At 35.9% G+C, this 13,667-nt stretch overlaps 2 protein-coding genes across 6 annotated transcripts in view; both read left to right on the forward strand.

Annotated features, from left to right (window-relative positions):
• The first annotated feature begins 183 nt into the window (after window positions 1–183).
• rgs9b (regulator of G protein signaling 9b) lies at window positions 184–9,197 on the forward strand. Of its 2 annotated transcripts, XM_057357706.1 has the most exons (18): window positions 184–448; window positions 1,486–1,582; window positions 2,709–2,759; window positions 3,346–3,452; window positions 3,591–3,642; window positions 3,837–3,895; window positions 4,265–4,341; window positions 4,509–4,590; window positions 4,762–4,824; window positions 5,447–5,476; window positions 5,563–5,624; window positions 5,713–5,826; window positions 5,946–6,061; window positions 6,206–6,293; window positions 6,486–6,624; window positions 6,715–6,797; window positions 7,040–7,163; window positions 8,753–9,197. In XM_057357706.1, exons 1-18 carry the CDS (start codon window positions 383–385, stop codon window positions 9,173–9,175), a joined length of 1,833 nt encoding a protein of 610 aa, XP_057213689.1. In that variant the 5' UTR covers window positions 184–382; the 3' UTR covers window positions 9,176–9,197. The 2 variants fall into 2 exon arrangements, with proteins under 2 accessions (XP_057213689.1, XP_057213691.1); XM_057357708.1 differs by lacking the exon at window positions 8,753–9,197 and having other exon boundaries at window positions 7,040–8,746.
• A 301-nt stretch (window positions 9,198–9,498) lies between these two features.
• The window catches only part of mrtfab (myocardin related transcription factor Ab), a 31,844-nt gene continuing 27,675 nt past the window's right edge, over window positions 9,499–13,667 (forward strand). For 2 of the 4 annotated variants that reach the window (XM_057357701.1, XM_057357704.1), the window contains exons 1-2: window positions 9,499–10,531; window positions 11,373–11,434. The gene's annotated coding sequence lies outside the window, so the exon portion shown is untranslated. Of the gene's footprint in view, window positions 10,532–10,551; window positions 10,854–11,372; window positions 11,435–13,667 lie in introns of those variants that run through there. The other 2 variants (XM_057357703.1, XM_057357702.1) reach the window with 2 other exon arrangements.

The raw sequence follows: 13,667 nt of genomic DNA on the forward strand, positions 1-13,667 counted from the left end.
CTAATGGAAACAATAAGGGTCTCTACTAGTAATGTGGTTGAATTTGTAGTATCTATTTATTATTATTTTTATTTTTTTCAGCAGGGCATTTAGGTACACAAATTTTAAACACTTACAGTAAAGGCGTTATGAGTGAAGGTCGCCATCTACTGGCGATAACATGTTAGTGTAATCAATGCGCTCTATGAATCTTCTGCATACAGGTTTACCTACATGAGCAGAGCGATTACCTGATTGGCACACGCAGATATCGTCTTTGTATGCATCAGTGGTGATTATAGATTAGACATAACAGCATTTTAAACCATAGCACGATCACCTACAGAGTGTTTCCCATAGCCTTCTCTTACCAAGACTGTCGACGGCGTGAAGAGAAGCAAATATGACCATTAGGAATGCACGCGACCACGGACAACGTTATAGACCGCGTATGGCATGCCTCAAGAAGGTGGGTTGAAACCAGACATTGCTCCTCACTTTCAGCGTTATTTGCATTCTCTCCACGTTTTCAGACGGGTTAGTATAAGATTGAATTTTGAAATATAAATATAGTGAATTGAAATATCTAGATTACGTTTTACAAGCCTTGATTCAATTGAGCACACCGTTATAATTACTTCAATTCTCCGTTCATTGTTTTAAATATCTGATTATAGTTGGTCGGATTAACATTGAATTAAGATTTGAATTGAGATTTCGGTCTATTCAGAATGTCGAAGCGTCTTTTAATTTTAACCCCCCTCCAAAATATCACACAAAAAGTGATATACTTGTCCGAAACTGAGTATTTTTCATTGAACATTGTCTTTATTTTGGTTTCAGTGTATTCTTTTTATATATATATGTGGTTGCACTTTTTGGTGCAATGTTGAAGTTTGTTTTTATTACATTTGATTGTGTACATTGAATTGATTTTCCAGTGTTCTGAATTATTATCATTGTTTGTACACATTTTGCACATCTCTGTTGTTATTAATTGATCATGTTTATTATGGGAGCTTATTCTCAAGTAAGGTCACTTTGCATTAATAGTATTAGTCTAGCTTTGCCATGATCCTCTGGCATAATACAGCCCGCCTTGTATCGTGATACTTGCAAACTGCATATGCCTGAAGAGCTTTCCCACAGTGTGATGTATTCTTGGTATCCCTCTTTGCTCTCTGTCAATGCACAGTGATATTAATAACCCAATCATTTGGCCAAGAGCTTTCTGTGATCAAGACCAGGGTGCAGCATGAGTTCACAAACACGCATCAAAAGCCAGACACCCTGCCAGAGCAAGGAAATCTTCAAACAGCGTCACAAATCAATCCCTGGCTATATTTCAAAGGGGTCAGTCTCAGCCCCTTCAGACCATAAACCAGCAGGAATGACTTTTTTGCGGTGGAATATTTTAGTATGATATACTGTACACACGTATTTGTTTTTGACAGCGTGTGCCGTGTAGAGAAGTGTAAAAATCTTTTTTTCAACGTCTTTGTATAGGTCGAAACTGTGGTGTTGGAGATGCAAGACCCTAAGAGCGGTGTGAAATCTCAGACCCAGAGGCTTGTTATCACTACCATTCCACATGCCATAACAGGTAAGACCATCAGACATGGCTGTCTGTTTTTACATCAGCGGAGATATCACTGTGCTCTGAAAGAGAGAATCTATATAAGAGGTTGATAAATAACAGGAGACATGACGCATTTGTAACCTAAACTTTAGCGAGCTCACTTACTCGATTGTATTGATTTTTGCAGTTGGATTACTCCTTTGGAGCGCTAGTTATCAGTGGTCCGTGCATTTAGAGTCTGAAACTGAAGAATCTATTGCCATGACAACCCCTGAGCAGCTGCAATGACTCTCTGCTCTAAGCTGCATGGTCTCAGAGAGCTCTTGTAATCTCGGTTTCCAGTCTTTATGATCCTTGGACCATTGTTTTTCCAATGAATACATGCGCTGAGCGTCTGCACAGGTTGATAGTCACTGCCACGTTAGTTGAAAAAGTGTAACAGGTTATTCAACAAATGATTTTTGAAGCATTTTTATTATTTTATAATGAAAGCTCAGTTGGTAGAGCATTGCATTAGCAACGCAAAAGGTTGTTTGATTCCCAGATAACGCATATTGATAATGTATAGATTATATTAAAAAAATAATTGAACATATATGCCTCCAACCATTCTTACTAATGACTCTGTCCCCCCCAAACTCCCCCCCCCCCCTGCTGAGTTCTTCTCATTAGTCTCTTAAGAGGGCCACAGCAGGAACCACAGTGGTGTACCGAGTCATAGCGCGAATCCTATTTTAAGAATGCACCTATGTTTCTATCTAACATGTCAATTAGTTAAGTCTTATTCTTTCATTTAAAAAGCATCTACTAAATGAAGACAACTATACAAGGGTTTTTATGTGTACTAATGAATTGCAGAATGTTTGATTCTTAATTATTACAGTTGTTTAGCTTGCGTACATTTAATTATTGCCTTTATTTTTCTTTTAATTCTTTGTTATTGAATAGTTTTTCATTATGTTTCATATTTGATAATATTATTGATTAGCAGTCAGGAGACCTCTCGCCATATTTTTGTGTGTGGTGTCTGTAGGTGGGCACATTCAGTATGAAGGCCAACTTTCCCACCCACTGACATGGCTTTTTACTGCACTTGAATGTTTTCCTTTAACTGACACTACAATGTTTATTGCATATCTTGTTCCTTCAGGGGAAGACATTGTTGCATGGCTCGCTAATCGATTTAAAATAGATGCTCTGGGTAAGTCAAGTACACCAAAATATATAAGGGTCAATGACAAAATAAATAATAATGTCTATTGCAGTTATTCTAACATTAAGAATGTGGTGTACACATAAATGCAGATTAAAAACTTATATTAAGTAATTTTTGTGTTTTCATTTACGTATTGGCCATAGCCTTAAAAATGTCATGTGGGGTGCCGTAATTTATCTTAAAATGAATTAATTTCCTTGACAAACAGTTTTTTTTTTTCAAATCTTTAGTGCTTAGAAACAAAGTTATTGCATTTCTTTGAGTTTTGGTGAGTAATCATCTCATATTTTTGTTCTATAATTTTGTCTTCTTCAATTAACAAACTTAGCATTCCAGAAAATCGCATACAACTGATATAAATGTTTTAAAAATACCATTTACTTTAGCATACTGTATCAGAGATTCTTGTTTCATCCACAAAAAATTGATATATTTGATTTTTTATTGATATTATTGGTCGCATCACATGATAAGTGGTCGTTATATGTCATTGACCCATACACAATAGTTATACACAACTGGTCATCTGAACTTTTGATGCGTTAAATAACTTTCTTATGCTAAATGCCAGAGGCCCGAGCTATGGGTACCATGATGGTGGCTTTTGGGTACATCTATCCACTACAGGATCACAAAAGACTCATCCTTAAACCAGACACATCCCTGTATCGCTTTCAGGTAACATTCACAAGCAATATCTTAATATTATGATCAAATGTGTACAGCAGTTTATGCATCGTCAAATATGGCTTATTACTCTCATTTTCAGATATTGATTAATCTATCATATACGGTTATCTTTCACATCTCTTGCAGACACCATATTTTTGGCCGGCACAGCAATGGCCAGTTGAGGACACCGACTATGGTGTGTGATTATCTTTCAATTTCCACACACGCTGATCGGTTGTCATAGCAATAATTCAGGGTGGCATTTGTTGGTTATTCATAGCCTAAGCTTTCAAACAGATGCCAGATAAAGAATGTGAAGTTATTGTCATATCGTGTTATATCAGAACTCTTATTTGGTGCGTTACTGGTTTGTTATATGTGCATTTCTAGCAATTTATCTGGCAAAGAGAAATATACGCAAGAAAGGGATGCTAGAGTTGTATGAACAGGTAATTGGACCTCACATTTTTATTTTTTATAATACTCGTAAAAAAATAAAATATTGCTTTAAAATATTGTTTCACACTTATCATTAATTATTATTCATGTGCATGTGTAGTATATACTGTATATATATATATATATATATATGAAGATTTGGTTCCAAAATGAGATAACTCCGGTTTAAATTATTTTTTAAATCATGTTTTTTTAGTTATCTCATTTTGGAACCAGACTCTTCATATACGTGTGTGTGTGTGTGTGTGTGTGTGTGTGTGTGTGTGTGTGTATACTAATAAATTATCTGAAACCTTTTGCAAAAACTAAAACTAATGTAATTTGATAAATACACAATACTTGTGTGTTTCTCTATCCAGGAACAGTACAACAACCTTTACAAATGGCTGAATCACAAGTGGGACTTTATTGTAATGCAGGCCAAAGAGCAGTACAGGTGGGTCACAGGTGGTCTTTTTAAAATATTCCTAAAAAGTATTTGGGAGACATTTTTGTTATTTTTGTAACAAACATATTTTAGCATGATAAGTGCAAGTGGCCATAGCAGCCATTACATTTCCATTTTAAAGTTAATATTGCAGGACAATGTGCTTATTTGTGAAGGGCGGGAAAGGAGAGAAAGAAGCCAGATCGGGTGGTTTTTGACTGTCAGGAGCGAGCTTACTGGGTTGTACATCGGCCACCGGTGAGTTACTTTAAATTTATTTAAATAAATACAGGGTCAATAAGATATGTTTTTCCTTGCAGAGTGAAAATACTGTATATAATTTTTTTTTTTTAAACTTAATTATCCAATTGCCCAACTTCAGAAGTTTAACATTACACTAAAACAATCAAATATCTTTCCATTTACCAGCCAGGAACAGTTAGTGCCATGGATTATGGACACGAAAGAATGGTGGACCCTAATGTAGTGGAGGTAAAGGTAGGTCTTACAACTGATTTAGGTCTTCTTTTTAAAATCAATCAAGGCGTATACAATATAGACATATCATGTATGTATTATTTGTTATCATTTGCTAGAGCTGAGCCTCTGTTTATAAAAATGTAATGTAATGATAGAATATAGGACGTATAACCATCATTAATAGCCATTTGTTAGTGCGGCGAGACGTGGGAGTGTTTGTAATTTATACAATTCCAGTTGATATCTAATAGGATTTGAATTATTATAATCTCACCGCTTGTGACTGCAAACCTATTACACCACTACAGTTCCTAACACTGTTTTTCCTCTTTCTTTTTGCACAGATTTGCACCAGCCTAAACTTATGTGAGAAACAAGCAAGATTCCACATGACAGAAAACAGCAATGAAAGCAATATTGGAGCCTGACGTAAAATACAAATAGGGCTGGATGGATTTTATATTTACCATCGCAAGGCCAAAGCAATCTTGTTCACCCTGTGTTCACCATGACATGACATGAATAAATGTGTTCAGTTCTTACAATGCAGTACAGTCACTTCACTTCACATCACATCATTTTTTGCTTTAGACACAGTATTTCACTCTTTTCTTTTCTTTGCAATTTTCTTCAGAAAAAAACATCTGAATACTACAGAAGAATTGTAAGTATTAAATGACCTCAAGACCCTATACATTATCATATGTTCACATGTAAAATCAGTGTTAATTCCTTTTTCTTATTTTGTAGATTATGTTCACTCAGCAGTGTATTATGAGGCCAAGGGTGAAGTCATCTGTGTCAATTGGAGCGTGAGTTAATGTCACAACTCTACTGTAATGTTATTCTGTATTTAAAGTTACATTCCTGTGTAAAGGGTTTTTGTGTGTTAATTTGTAGACTTGTTAAATGCTCGACCACATATAAAGAACACGACCCCTTTCTCCACCCCTGCCTGCCAAGCAACCCCTGGTTAACAGATGATATTACATATTGGAACCTTAACATGCCAAAGTGAGCCTCAGTTTTTATTTTCTTTATTATTTTATTTGTGTGACAGACACTTTTGTACCTTATGTATGTGATTGAATGTTATTTAATTACAGTGAACTGTGCATGTTTGGTTTATACAGTGTTGAGATCCCTACTAAAATGAGGGTGGAACGCTGGACATTCAGTTTTGGAGAACTGCTTAGTGACCCTCGAGGGAGGGCTGATTTTCGCCTGTTTCTTAAAAAGGAGTTCAGTGGTATGTATTGTACAGAACCCATTCAACTATATAGATATAATTTAATGAATTTAATGTGGGTTAACAGATTAATGTTCCATTTTTTTTAAAGAGCAGAAATAAATCAATTATTAGGCGAGAATGTAAGTTTACTCTGCTGAATAGGTGAGAATCTTGCATTCTGGGAGGGATGCGAGGATCTGAAATGGGGTGCTGCAGAGACAATGAAGGAAAAAGCTCAACAAATCTATAAGTGAGTGTGTCTTATTATATTATGTTATTATATTATATTATTTAATATTTAGATAAAATATACAATTTGATTTAAACATTTTATTAAAGCATTTATTATTTAGAAATATTTTCTACTTAATCAAATATCAGCAAACATTAATGCCAGCAGTCATGTTGTCATAATAATAATATTTATTAATGATTTAATTAGGACATTTTTGGCTCGTGGAGCTCCGCGCTGGATCAACATCGATGGAAAAACCATGGAAATAACAGTCAAGGGTCTGGCACACCCTCATCGATATGTACTGGATGCTGCGCAGACTCACATTTACATGCTTATGAAAAAGGTATATGATCTATAAAACAATGCAAGTCAAAAACTTATCACCTGTGTGTCCGCATGAAATGTACTATATGTTAGATATATATTTTTTCAGGACTCTTATGGGCGGTATCTAAAGTCCCCAGTGTTCAAGGAAACCCAGAGACGGGCCATTGCTCCTGAGGCACACAGATTCAGGTCAGATGTTGCATAATTCCAACCAATCATATTACATCTTTTTAATCAAGTTTTATGTGCAATATGTACTGTATCAGACGGTTAATGGACTGTGTGTATCTGGACTATCAACCTAGTTAGACTCGTATGTATGTCGAAATAAAAGATGGTTTGCAATGTGTGCAACTAGAGTGTATGATCTAGAAAACAATGTAAATGACATTAATCACGCAATTTGGAAACTCTCTACTCATGTCAATTAGTGATGCCCAGTTGGAGCAGAATGGCAAGAGGAGGCGGCCCAGTCTGAGTCCCATCATTCTGAGACAGCAAGAAGAGGAGCAGAAGGCAAAACTGGCAGCCAGTGGCCCAGTAGACATCACACAGGTCATGAGCAAACTGGAAAAGAAAAAGAGAAAATGAACAGAGATCTAGCTCACAGAGATTTTGCAATTCAGTATATTCATACATTTATATTTATAGCAACCATTTACCGTTTATTTTAATACTGATTGCTATTGTTGTGTCTGCAATATTACACTGTAAAAACTGCGAACAAATTGTTACTTTAAATAATTATTTCTACTTGATTTTATTTAAAACTCAAATGTACTTTTATTGGGGTTACCTGGCAAATCAAAGTCAGTCGGGATAAATAATATTTTTGACTTAAAGTCAGTTTTTTCAATGCTACATTGCGCATTTTTAAATAACATAAAAATACTTTTACAGTGTAGAAAGAGATTTCTAGTTTTTAAAGGTTTTTCTTGATTTATACATATTTAAAATGCTTCTAGTAATCTTTACCTTCATGTCACTAATTCATGCATATAATGAACATTACATGTAGCCCTTAACCCCTTTAAACGCATGCACAATAACGTCTAACATTCATGTCACATTTGTTTTGTCAGATTTTATCTGTTCCATTTGTGTTACTGTTTCCTTGTAAATTGTTTATTAAAAACACAATAAAACCATTTCTGTCATCTGTGGTCACATCATGTGTTTTTGTCTTTGTCATTTTTGTTTTTGAGTGATATAATGTATTTCGCTCATCAAGTTTCTCAAAAACATTTTGCCACATGCCCAAAAGACATAAAAAACATTCTGTTTGTTTCTTTAAACAGTTCATCAGACAAACCCTTAAAATTGGTGAAAGTACACTGTAAAAAAACAATTTAAATCAAATTAGTCAATTAAACTTAAATTATATTGAACTGTTTGTATTTTACTACCAGTCATTGTCAATTAAGTTAAATAATACTCATAAAGCTAATTTGATTTAACTTAAAAATTTAAGGCAGCTGAAATTAGTGATATTTTTACAGTGTATGAAGACAAGATTTAGTCTGAAAATGAAGAATATAATAATTTAGTAATTACAGATTTGTTAAATTCAGTGACTACAAGTAAAAACAAACAGTAAGTAAACGTAGTGAGTGGATTTATCAACTCTGTTTTTATGAAAAATATTTGCCGTGTCTTTTCACCTTTAACGATGTGCTTTCTGTCCTAACCACTAGATGTCACTCTTGTTCTGCTCTGATGCAATTGCACGCAACGAAAATTAACAATAAGCATATTAATAAAATAAAACGTTTTCTGTAGATTGCAAGATTCAGGAATATCTAAAACATTTTGAATAATTTTATAAGAAGATTTTTTAGTGTAAAAGTATTTGCAACATATGTTTTAAATTAACTCCTCAAAATAATTTAAGCAATTCCAACTTTTTTAAAGACGTTTATCACTTAGTCAAGATTTAGAATAGTAAATTAGATATACATAATCAAAATTCAGGGCAAAAGCAACTTTTTACAGTTTACAGCAAGTTTTTTACAGGAGGGCCGTACAAAGAAGAGACCAAGGAATGCTCTATATTAGATGGTCTATATTATTTCCTTCAACGTGATTACAGGTTGTTCAGCACACACAGTAATGCTAACATATACTTTACATATTGTGCTCAACAGCTATGCCGCTTCACAGCACCTGTGCCTCACCTGGCAGTGTATACAGGCATTTGTGAAGCACAGTCCACAGCTTCCCCCGGGCTCATGACACTGCCCAACAGTGCTGCCTGTCCCTCACCCATCAGCGTTGCCATTGACAGTACACCAGCCTCAGAAAGAAGATTTGATGGCAACGGAGGGCCTTCCTCTTCCCATTTCCCCTCTATTGCAGAGGCATCTGTATCAGAGGAAGAGAACCAGCCACCTGTCCCAAAGTCTCGTATGGCTCTGTCACTGAGCAAGCTCCTCCGCAGAGGATGCAATGCCCCATCTGTGTTCGCCAGCTTGTCCCCGAAATGTGGCGTAACTTCAGGGGGAGGTAAAGTGCAGCCGCTTGGAGTGGAGCCACTTGCACAGCCTCAGTCCAGAAGAATTGCAAAGTGAGTGTTTATAGTGTAAAGTTTAAAATCTGTAGAATGAAGAAACATTTAGAATGCTTAATCGCGGTCCACTATATCCACTACAATGTCTATTTAATTTCACAGTGTCATTTTTTCATATTTGATGGATGACTGCAATCTTTTCTTGTGGCTATATCTTGTCTGATGTCTTCACAGCTTTTTTCAAATCAAAGTTGACATCCCACCTGAGTGCCGGATCTATCCCATTGATTCAGAAGATGAGGAGGATGACGGTCCTGATACAGCTCGAGGTGTGAAAGAAATCATCTGCCCGTGGGAAACCGTCACCAAGCAAGATGGAGCGGGCTAGAAGACTCATAGCATTGAAAAGGAAGGAAATACAAACACTTGTGTCATGAATATTTCATATTACAACCCTGAGAAAGCTGTGGTTAGTAATGTATGAAGCAACATCACCTCTGTTATTTCTAATAGCTTTTAGGTAGTGCCTACATGTTATTGTAGCCAATGGAATGACATGGTTCTAACATGTTTCAATGTTGGTTTTAAATACATGAATTTGTATTCTGATGTCATTTGTACTGTCATTGGTCTTTTATGACGATGAGGGGCCTTATTTTGAGGGTGTTTTTAACTGTTATCTGTTTGTTTAGTTGTTCAAACAAAGATTTTGTACTTGGCTTTTGTTCACTGTTTTATATAGCTACAAATGTATGTAAATGTGAACCGCTTTGAGAAATGTTATTTTCTTAGAAGTATATCTACAGTAGAAAGGCAGTAAAACAAAATGTGAATACACATTAGCTGTCTGAATGTATTACCTTTCAAATGTTTACAGCTCACTTCAGAATGTGAATATGTCATACTCATATGTGTAAGTGCCTCAATAAACCATTTAAAAGTTGGATATTAGAATGTCTAGTTAATACGATGTATACTGTATATGCATTCATTATAGCTTTTAAATGTGCTATTTTGTATTTATTTATTTTCTAATGGAATGTCCCCGAGGAACAATGTGAGAAAGTTTGATTATTAGAACTTTTATTTGAACACGAAGGAATCTAGCCCTGGTTTCTTGTTAACCAGCATCGTTCAGAGACAAACGGTTAATGCCTTACTAAATTACTGATTGATTAAGTGGAAAGCAATGTAAATATTTTTATAAATTGTTGTTTTTTATCCCACACTTTTAATAACATAATATTTATCACTTTCGGGGACTTTTATTTTTAGGAAGTGCTGTAACTGGATCGACTGACTTCGCAGTCCTCTGCGGTTGAACAGCAGAGTGTAGCCGGATGCCTCAGCACAGTTTTTTGACTACATGAACATCTTTGTAAAGCCAAGCCGTTGTTAAATTTCATTTTGCTACTCGGTAAGTTATTCGGATCAGGCAGTCGCGCATGCAAGTCTGTCTTTTAGAGATTACAGTTTAAAAACCGTAATAACAACAGCATTATTAGATAATCCACCCGATTCTCATGTGTTGTTGACCAGCGCACATTGCACTTGATGTTCTACTATGTTAGTGTCTGTGTCTGTTACTGCAGACATGGATCTGCGGCGAGGATCTGGCCTGCTGTATTCGGCCCGTATCGTCTTGTTTAACACGTTCAATGAATACAAATTATGATTTTTTCCTAACGCACGAGCTTTTGAACAGCCCAGGTTTGTCATTTCCTGCCATGTCGCATCAGGTATGCCAACGTAGCAGTAAGCAGATTGAAAAGTATTGTAAGGAAATTTGTATCGTGGGCTTTTTTTATTGAAACCAAATCACATCTATGACTCTAAATGTATTGTTATACTATTTGTGCTGAGATTTATGAAGTATTTGTTGGCGCTAGGACACACCTACTCACCATCAGCACATGCGGATCTGACACTTCGCTTAATGGACACAGACAAACCAACACTGGGCTGCTAATATATGTTAACTATATATGTGTATACATATATGACAGTAAATGTACGCAGATTTTCCGATCCTCAAAATGCAGATCCAACAACTGGTATTGCAGATAAAACCACCATAACTGATTATTAATATTACATAACCATCCGTGTTTACCGTTTTATCATCATGTAGATACGTTGTTTATTTATTTTGTGGCTTTGATGTATTGCACAATTGTTGTTACTTTTTTACGCCTAATAACACATGTAAAATATTTGACTATGGTTTCATTACTAATGTAGTCCTCTCTTTCATCAAGTCTTCAGGGTACTCTGAATAGAAATGAGGCTGAAATCAGTTACTTTGGATCTCATTTTTAAGGTACTGTACTCTTTAATGTTAATAATTTGTTGATGTCTGTGTCATGTTAAAAATCATCTTTGGTAGTTAATTACATTAATAATCACAGGTATTAGAACTCTCCTCTCAAGTAGGTGTCTATCCACTAATCTCATTCCTTGTGATAAATGGGAGAAGGGGTTACCTGCATGTGCGTGTTATCCCTGTAAAAGTATAATGTGTCCTTAGTTATTGTTGTGGCTGATGGTTTAAGGCAGGTGAGGACCTGCATGTTGTGGAATGTCAGAGGCAGAGCTTTGAATCATGGTAGTATAGTAAGCCTTCAGAGTACATGTCTAAACACTGTTTCTCAAATAAAGTAGGAATGATCCTTCAAGATGCAACAACATCACAAATGACATGTAAGGATTTATGTGTGGCTTGCAAAAGATACTGGAACAATGTTTCATAAAGAAAGATTAAAGGTATAATTCTCTTGTAGCAAACATAAAAATTCGGTCAACATTTTTTCAACCCTCATGTAGTTGGTTACCAACGTTCTTCAAAATATCTTCTTTTTTGTCCCGCAGAAGAAAGTCATACAGGTTTAAAATGACGTCAGGGTGAATAAATGTTGGAACAATTTTCATTTTTGGGTGAGCTATCTCTTTAAGTCCTCATCAGGCCAAATATTGGGTGACTGATCACCAGAAGATCGTTTCTTTTTTCTGCTCCACCCCTCTTCTCATGGGTCTTTAGGGTGGGATTGGTGTATTGATATTCTCTGGATGCTGATGAGCTCATAATGAGGAATGCATTAGCTAACAAGATGGACAGGGCTTGCGCAAAAGCAAAAATGGGGTCATACAATTACGTTCCTGTCTGACACAGTCAGAAATGTGTGGCGTTGTTTTTTATCGTTAAACTGGGCCATGAATTCAGTTAATGCCCCAACAAATGTCAGTTGATGTGCTACATTACCTCACAAATGGAGAGTTCGTAATGTGCATTTGTATTGGGGCTCCACAGTTTCATTGTCCAGATTGACCATTGACATAAGTACACTTGTAGTCAGATGATACTTTAAGTTGTTTTTAATGTCTCATTTTAAACTTTCTGCACCATGTTAGAAAAAGGATTGTCCCAAACTTTCCAGGGCTTGTCACAGCTCTTGTTTAAGCATCCTATACCCAGCTGTTAAGATAAGACCTGAAGAACACAATGTAAGCCTGAAAATAAAATAAAATAAATTATGCTGTTTTATTTAGATTTTATTGACACTGGATGTGTTGCAAGTAGAGCTGCAATTACTAGTCGATAAAATCGATAATAATCGATAATGAAAATAGAAAATAGAAAACGAATTTCATTATCGATTAGTTGGTCTGTGACGTCACTTGCGAGCTGCGCAGTTATAAATCAAGCGCGTCTTCTTCCCTTTTAAAATTACAATTGTAGACGTGTCTCTCCATGCAGCATGAGCATTGCCGTTTTAAAGTCAGACGTGTCTCTCCATGCAGCCCGAGCTGCGCTGTTTTTAAGTCAGACGTGTCTCTCTGAGCACGGGTCTCTGCGTGCAGCGCGAGATTTGCAGTTTTAAAGTCAGATATGTCTCTCCGTGCGGCACAAGTTGCGCAGTTTTGAAGTCAAACGTTTCTCTCCGTGCAGCGCGAGGTGCGCAGTTTTAAAGTCGAACGTGTCTCTCCGTGCGGTTTTTAAGTCAGAAGTGTTTTGCATGCAGCTCTTCAAGCCGCGCAGTTTTAAAGTTTAAAGGGAAGAGGTCTTTTAAAAGATTATATTAGTAAATCCCAATTTGTGGCTAAATACTCTGATTTGGGGGTTTATTTGGTTCAGAGGTGGGAAGTAGGCCTAAGTACATTTATTTGTACTGTACTTAAGTACACTTTTTGAGTATCTGTACTAAAGTATATATTTTTGTAAGTAGGCCTACTTTTTACTGTACTTCACTACATTTGAATGACAAATATCTTACTTTTCATGCCACAAAAAAATAATGATTTCCTTGGCCAACCGTCCCCTCCCTCCCACATTTGGGAGAGACTATTGTCAGCTGCTTCTAATATGACATACCTGAATCAACTCATCAGCCTTGGTGTGTTTATTAGGGAGTCATCCACAACATTTTGGGAGAAGGTTAATGAGTTCAGTTGTGTATACTTTTCCCATTTCTAATTTAGTTATAAGCAAAAGATCTAATGAGATGTTTTATCCGATTAATCGAAAAAATAATCGTCTAACTAATCGATTATCAAAA

Source organism: Triplophysa rosa, linkage group LG18 (assembly GCF_024868665.1).
Source record: "Triplophysa rosa linkage group LG18, Trosa_1v2, whole genome shotgun sequence".
In the NCBI taxonomy this organism is placed as follows: Eukaryota; Metazoa; Chordata; class Actinopteri; order Cypriniformes; family Nemacheilidae; genus Triplophysa; species Triplophysa rosa.

Excerpts from the sequence above, each read along its gene's own strand:
- rgs9b (XM_057357706.1), top strand. The coding sequence starts at position 383 with ATGACCATTAGGAATGCACGCGACCACGGACAACGTTATAGACCGCGT. Across the intron at positions 4,825-5,446 it reads TGGACCCTAATGTAGTGGAG|AAAAAAACATCTGAATACTA; the intron begins GTAAAGGTAGGT and ends AATTTTCTTCAG. Across the intron at positions 6,294-6,485 it reads AAAGCTCAACAAATCTATAA|GACATTTTTGGCTCGTGGAG; the intron begins GTGAGTGTGTCT and ends TGATTTAATTAG.